The sequence below is a fragment of the Silene latifolia genome, chromosome 7 (genome assembly GCF_048544455.1).
Source record: "Silene latifolia isolate original U9 population chromosome 7, ASM4854445v1, whole genome shotgun sequence".
Classification (NCBI taxonomy): domain Eukaryota; kingdom Viridiplantae; phylum Streptophyta; class Magnoliopsida; order Caryophyllales; family Caryophyllaceae; genus Silene; species Silene latifolia.
In genome coordinates this window covers 13,298,426-13,305,730 of record NC_133532.1, presented here as the reverse complement: position 1 = coordinate 13,305,730, position 7,305 = coordinate 13,298,426, and the positions used below count along the sequence as shown (strand labels likewise).

The 7,305-nt window shown below is 32.4% G+C and overlaps 1 protein-coding gene across 1 annotated transcript; it reads left to right on the top strand.

The window, feature by feature from the left end:
• Window positions 1-4,611: 4,611 nt before the first annotated feature.
• LOC141589741 (dnaJ protein ERDJ2A-like) lies at window positions 4,612-7,021 on the top strand. The gene is made up of 4 exons (XM_074410367.1): window positions 4,612-4,643; window positions 6,245-6,479; window positions 6,627-6,722; window positions 6,866-7,021. Exons 2-4 carry the CDS (start codon window positions 6,294-6,296, stop codon window positions 7,019-7,021), a joined length of 438 nt encoding a protein of 145 aa, XP_074266468.1. The 5' UTR covers window positions 4,612-4,643; window positions 6,245-6,293.
• Window positions 7,022-7,305: the final 284 nt, after the last annotated feature.

Sequence of the window (7,305 nt, the reverse complement as noted above, 5' to 3'; positions counted from 1 at the left end):
AATGTTTATGAAGGTGAGCTGATTGGTGAAGTCAACCCATTCCAATGTTTGCTCACATAATTTATTTATTTTCTAGTTTTTTGTAAGAGCATGTATAATAGAGAGGATTGATCTCTCTCTTAGCACACTCTCTCATCTAAGAGGAGTTCATCTCTATTGTAGGACTTTAGAGCACCCACAATAGAGAGGATTGAGCATCCTCTTAATACTCTCTCTTTTCTAAAAGGACATCCTCTCTATTGTGAGGCATATGTTACATGTTCTCTTTAGCAAGAGAAAGATGGTTACTTCCTCTACTTTTAGAGGAAAGTAAACATTGGCCTCAACCATTATTTTCTTTATGTCTAATAATTTATTTATTTATAAAATATGAGATTATTTAAAGTAAGATTAACAATTTAAGAGGATCCTCTCTATTGTGGTAAGAAAATTAGAGGAGATAAAGGAAGATGATGATAATAATGAAAAATAAGGTAAATGAAAAGATATTGAAGTGTCATAAAAATATAGGGTGAGTGAAAAAATAAGAGGAAGGTAACCTCCTTTCTATTGTGGGTGCTCTTATTATACATCCTCTTAGTAAGATGATGATGACTTTTTTCTCTAATTTTAGAGGAAAGTAATTCTTGGCCCTTGTGCCAACTTACCAATCAATATGTATTATGTTGATATATTTTTTAAATTTTACTTTTGTAAAATTAAAAAAAGTAATAAAAATAACTTATAAGAGGATCATCTCTATTGTGAAGAAAAATGGAGGAAGAGAAAATAAAAAGGATGTAGATAGTGGAAAATGAAGTGGATGAAAGAGAGCATGATGTGTCAACAAAATAGAATGGAAGAGAAAAAATAAGAGGATGTAACCGTCCTTTCTATAGTACATGCTCTAATAGCTTGAAATTGACATCGTTCTTTTTTTTTTTTTTTTTGTTATTTTAACATGTTACTATATTATTCTGATTCTCATTTTAGTTTGTTGGCGAATGATATCATTTTTGCTCGACGTCAAAACGATACTTTTGTTAGTCCAACATTATTAAAATGATGATATTAATTATAAGAATAATAAATTGTATTAACCATAGTTATATACCTCTGTTTTTTTAGTTTGGAAATAATGGTGATATTCAAGACTTAAAATTTTTTTCTCTCATTTTCTCTTAACTGTTCTAACGTTTAATCAAATGAAAATAATTTAAATTATGTGGGTAAATAATAGATAAAATAATAATCATTCTCACATTAGACATTCAAAGTTAAAAGATATGATACTCATTAGTGGATAGAGTGAAAGGAAAATATATATTTACCCTTTTAATTAACTTCACTAGTTTTTTTTCCCGTGAAAATTACGAGTGTGCTTGAGGTAAATTGTGTAAGATAATACTTAGATTAAAATTATTTAATTTGGTGAAAGACGTTGACATGTTACTTAAATGTAAAATTGGTGTATATATAAAGTATAATAATCTATGTATCTTGGTGAAAATCATCAAATATCTTCAATATATTATTTCAAATGAGTTACGTTCTTGTACATATATATTCACCCCGTTTCAGTCAATTGTATACATTTGCTTTATATTTCCCTCTCACAAAATAAAGAAAATATAAACTATTTACTGGGATATAGGGAGTATACTATCGTAAATATTGATGTATAAAGGTAAATTGCACTATTTAATTAAACATTATGAATTATGATACAAATTTAATTGTGTCAGTTGTAAAATCAAAAACTCTATACCTCTTTTTCATCATTATCGGTTAGTAGTGAGATGCAGGGATATTGACACTTGACAAGTTATTGCTCGGCAGAAAATGGGTGGCGGGGTTGGTGGTAGAGATGTGAGGAGATGGTAGTGTTAATGGTGGGGCGGTGCTTCTGTTTTTGTTTTTGGTTGTTGGTGCATAGTGGGGTCTTATGTTATTTTTCCCTTTAATTTTTTATATTGTACTTTGTTATTTTATTTTATTTTGGCACGTGATGTATTTTTTTTTTTTTTTTTTTTACATTTTACATTGTTTTTCTATTTTTCTTTTTATGGGTCACATGATGTGTTTGATCTTTTATTTTCTTTGCTTATTATTTTTTCTTTTTTCAGTGCATTTTTTTTGTTTGATATTTTTTTCAGTTATTTTTCTCTCTTCGCTTTTATTTGTCTTTATCTTATTCCAACAATAAACGTGGAACTATAAAATTTAGTACGTATTTTAATTTTTGAGTACTGTTTAATTTATTTTAAAATTAAATAGGCTAAAGTTTAATGTTTACTATGTTATTTATTTGCATTTAATGTTTACAAATTCAATTTTGTTTTCTTTTTTCTTTTCAAAATAAGAAATGATGATGTGGCTTGATAACTTGTTCTTAAATAGTTGAATGGTGAAATGTTAATGCTTTTGATTGTCTTTTTACTATATTTATAGATTACATGGTAAATTTACTAGTAATTAATTCGCGAATCAAGGAATGTGGCAAGATATGTAGAGATTCTTCATTCTTGGGGTTTTGGAGGATGAAGGCAGAGCTGAAGATAAGGAGAGAATGGAGCAAGAGAGAGATAGGGGACTGCTAAAATATGATAAAAGGGAAAACCTAGATACTTGTATATAAGTTTATTACGGAGTCAAAGTCAATAATAGTGGTGGGCGGGAAATTTTACTTTCTATGAATGACACGTGTAATAGTATGATAGCAATGGTTTCTTTATTATAATTATACATTATAATATTATAATATTATAATTATATCTATAGATTATACCATAAAAATACAAAATTATTGAGAATTAAAACCTTATTGTAGATATGAATAAACCCTTCGAGGTACTTCCTTTAAAAAAAAATCAAAAAATCTTGTAGATATGAGAGATAAGATAGTTATGGAAAAAGAAGATCACTTCCTTGATTAAACGCAGATTTTAAAGACCATAGTACATAGTTATATTGATGGCATATAGAGATGTATGTTTTTTTTTTTTTTTTTTTTACCAATTATTTTCCTAGAATTACGTCGGTGACATATATACTGTGTATACCCGTATTTTTGTAGAATAAGGCTGAAATCATTTGCACTTGACACGTGGCAGGCAAATGGTTTCTGCTTTAATATAATAATGATATGATTTCAAGCATTCCTTTCTAAAATAACTTTTCAGAACATTGTGGTCTGTGAGAGCGTTTGATTGAGGGTCTAAAGAAAATGGAAAGGGAATCATATCCTCACATTTTCTTTGTTGATGTTTGTTTTAACTTTTAACATTTTTCCTTTTCCCTTTCCTCGCCCGATTCCTTATCATTACCCCCCAATTCCTCTATCTTTATTCCCCTACCCTTCTAGAGATATGAGATTCTTATTCCCTACCTCTCCACCACCATGAACAACACTACCATAAATCATATCGCCATTGCCCATGCCCAAGCGGTAGCCGCCATTTCATCGCCGAGTTTATCAAAGCCTGCGCCACCTCACCACCATCGTTCCGCCGTCACCAACCCACCTCCCGCACATCCTCGAAATACAAAACACACACCCATGGTGACCATCCAAAACACTACCAACTTAGTCCCTCAAACCAGAATAAGCCCTCAAACCAGTAAACCTCTCACCACCAAGTAAGTTGGTGGTGTTTTGGATGGTGACTATGGATGTTTGTTTGCGACTTCGAAGGATGGAAGAAGGACAAAAAATGGTGTCGTGTAAGGTTGGGCAAGCTTTTCGGTGGCTAGGCAATCGTGGGAGTGTAGGATGACCTCGGACATGTCATCAATGATGAAGATGATGGTGGTTGGTGTTAGTTGGTGATGTTGGGCGGTGAGTGATGGGTGGTGATGGTTCTTGTATTTGATTTTTTTTTTATGATTCCCTTACATATTCATGAGAAAAAAGATTGTACATCAGATGTACTACCTCACACTTAATGAGTTTTTGTGTATTTTTTTGAGTTCTATAGAGTTTATAAATTACATTTTAGTTTTATGACGTCAACAATAAAATTTTTTCGGGCTTTTATGTAATTTTTTGAGTTATAATGTAACTTTTTGAGATTAATGTTTAAGTACATGAACTCAAAAACTTTATAATAAAACTCAAAATCTATAAAATCTTATTAAAAGGTTAACCTAAAAAATGTGACATGACAAGTTTAATTGTGACGTAGCAACTTTTAATGTGACATGGCAAAAAAAGTGACATGGATTACCAATTTAAGAAAATTTAAAAAATATAAGTTAAAAAAAATAAAAAAATATAAGGTATAAACACAAAAAAAGAAAGAAAAAAATTGTAAACCATTGATCTCCTCTCATAATTTTTGTTATTTATTTAACCATTATTTCCTTTATTTAATGAAATGACCTTTTAACTTTCTTTTCATCATTACTATATATATATATATATATATATATAGAGATTGAATCATGTGAGGCACCCTTCTTAGGGTGAGGCGGCTGGACACCTTCTAAACCATTGGATTAAACAACTACAAGTGCCTCAGATGTTGACACGTGTCGCTTTATATAACCCAACAAACTGTTGATTTCCCCTTATTCATTTACTCAATCGCGTTTAATTTCCCGTATTTATGCAGATAGCCAGATACTTGTTTTTACTGAGATCAACCCTTCTTCTTCACTGCAAGGTTATCTTTCTCTTCCTTTCACTAATTCAGTTAAAATTCATTAATTTGTAGCTCAGTTTTGTTGATTTCGATTTAATGTTTCTCTATTACATCACCCACTGTTACATTTTTTTCTGAAACTGAAGATTAAATTCAGAATCTTGTTTCTGGGTTTGTTAATTGAGTATAATTTACATCTTTATTGGAACCCAGATCAAGATCCTTGCTCAAAACACGACATTTTTAATCGGGTTTGAGGTGATCAAATGGGTTTTTATGGGTTTTTAGGTTGTTGTCTTAGATGGGTTAATTTTCTTGATTTCTTATGTTTGATTGTGAGACTAAACGTTAGTTAAAAGATGGTGTTTAAATGTTGACTCCGTGTATAAACGATATTGTATGACGATTCGTGTTAGTCGACCCCAAATCATTGTTGTTGTTGTTGTTGTTGGCGGTGGTATGGGTTGAATTTGACCATATGGTTTATGTTTTTGTTTGTGCATGGTAATATAAATGTAAGTGTGTTTGCTTATTTGAATGGTGTTGACCCTTTGTTTATTTGGGTTAGGAATTTAATTGTTAGGGTACTGGCGAATTCAGTTCATTATCGTATATAGTGATACTCCGACGAGGAGGCAATTGAAAGGGTGAATAAATACTCTTTTACTACTCTTTGACCCTAATGCCTTCACGGTTCCCTCGCTATGGCGGGTTGAGGGGTGGATGTATGGAAAGTTATCCCTATGTTGGACATAGAAGCTAATTCTGGGCACCTAGAATGAAAATTGTGCTGGATGTATGATAATTGCAGACAATTTAGTGAACCATTTTATTTTGTTCAATCATGCCTTAAAGTCAAAGAGTTGTGTATCGTTGGCTCCATTTGAATCTCGAAAGTATCAATGTATTTAAGTGGCATGAACAAGTGGAGGGTTATGTTAAGGTCGGTAAGTGTAGATATTTGTGCATCTCACTAGTAAATTATGGATTAAGAGTCACCGGATCTTGCATCCTTTTGTTTATTCTGTTCTGTTATGGCATATTGCTTTGGTTCATTTTACGCATTACAGATCACCACAGATTAGCCGTTGCTCGCAGAAGGAGTCCTTGAGGTGTAGAAAGTAGTTTAAAAACAAGTTTTTTCTATTGACATTAAGAATATGAGAAATTATTTGAGATTTTTTTGTCTTCATATTTGTTTCTCGCTGTGTCATTATGCTCCCCCATTTTGACTCCTTCTTAGCCAACAACACAAAGTAGTTTAAAAACTAGTTAGTTGTTGATCATGCATAGAGCAAAAGCTTATGTATATGATGAGAGTAGTGAAAGTTGTAGTAATGCTTGTTCAATGTTTCATAGTTTGAATTGTGTACATCAAGTGAGCGCTTAACTAACCCTACTAGGCTAGTACTATACCTTTCATTTTTCCTTTTTTTTGTTACTCACTCATCCTGCAATGTATTTTACAATATCATAAGTAGTAATTTTTCTTGTTCAATGTGCATTGTTTTTGGGTGCTATAGGCTCATGAATCAGTGCACACTTCCATTGTTTTTACTGGCATGCAGATAGCCAGATACTATATGGGTCTAACAGATACATTGTCCTCAATGTTTTTACAGGTATAAGGCCTACAAACACTTCAGATAAGCCCCAACATATCAGAACATCATGGCAGCTTCCGAAGAGAATAGTTCGTTGTTTCCTATATTCATTTTGACTATGATGGCATTGCCTTTAGTGCCTTGCACCATAGTAAAACTATGCCGTGCTGCCAAGAAGAAGTCGAAAAGCTTACATTGTCAGTGTGTTGTATGTTCCCGATCTGGAAAATACCACAAATCATTATTCAAACGGGTATGTAGTCAAATTTGTTATTTTTTTTCCCCTCACAAGTGATAGTTTGTATCAAAACCAAACGATTTAGACCAAGGGAATTAGGGACTGAGCAAAAATACTCCATTTTTGTATCTTGTGTGTTTAATTTTAAATTGTGATTTACAGATCTCAAACTTCTCCACTTATAGTAATTTGACGCTCGTGTTGCTTTGGGTAATCATGGGCTTTCTGGCATATTACATCAAAAATATGAGCAGTGAGGTACGCCTATATTTTAAGTGTAATCAATGGATGTGTTCTTACTGAAAGTATATTCTCAGTTACCGTAAATATTTTCTTTTCCTCTATGATGTTGACCAAATATTTCAACCTTCTAATACAACTTCCACTTCTTAAATATTCAGCTTCAAATTTTTGAGCCATTTAGTATTCTGGGTCTGCAACCTGGAGCTTCTGATTCAGAAATAAAGAAGTCATACAGAAGACTTTCTGTCCAATACCATCCTGATAAAAATCCAGATCCAGGTAGAAGCTCCTGGGAATTTCTCAGTGTAGTTTGAGTTCCGTTAAACTGGAGTTTCTGGTGTATCAGTACCGTCTTAACAATCTTGTTTATTGAACGAGGCGATTAGGCACATATATGTCTCCTTGATACATCACTGATGAGTTGGCCTGAGCTCATTTTGCTGACAATTTTGGGACACTCAACCTCACTATGGAGGCACAAGAGGTAATCCTTGGTTTGATCTTCACCTAGTCCTTACATTTCGATGATGGTGAAAAATGAGTGTGGTTGATGTGGCTATTCTTTAACACTGATTTTGAATGAGATTCACAAAATCAT

What these genes read in the sequence shown, in the direction of transcription:
- LOC141589741 (XM_074410367.1), top strand. Translation starts at nt 6,294, where the DNA reads ATGGCAGCTTCCGAAGAGAATAGTTCGTTGTTTCCTATATTCATTTTG. An exon ending in ACAAATCATTATTCAAACGG is followed by an intron (nt 6,480 to 6,626) that starts GTATGTAGTCAA and finishes TGTGATTTACAG; the next exon opens with ATCTCAAACTTCTCCACTTA. An exon ending in TCAAAAATATGAGCAGTGAG is followed by an intron (nt 6,723 to 6,865) that starts GTACGCCTATAT and finishes TTAAATATTCAG; the next exon opens with CTTCAAATTTTTGAGCCATT.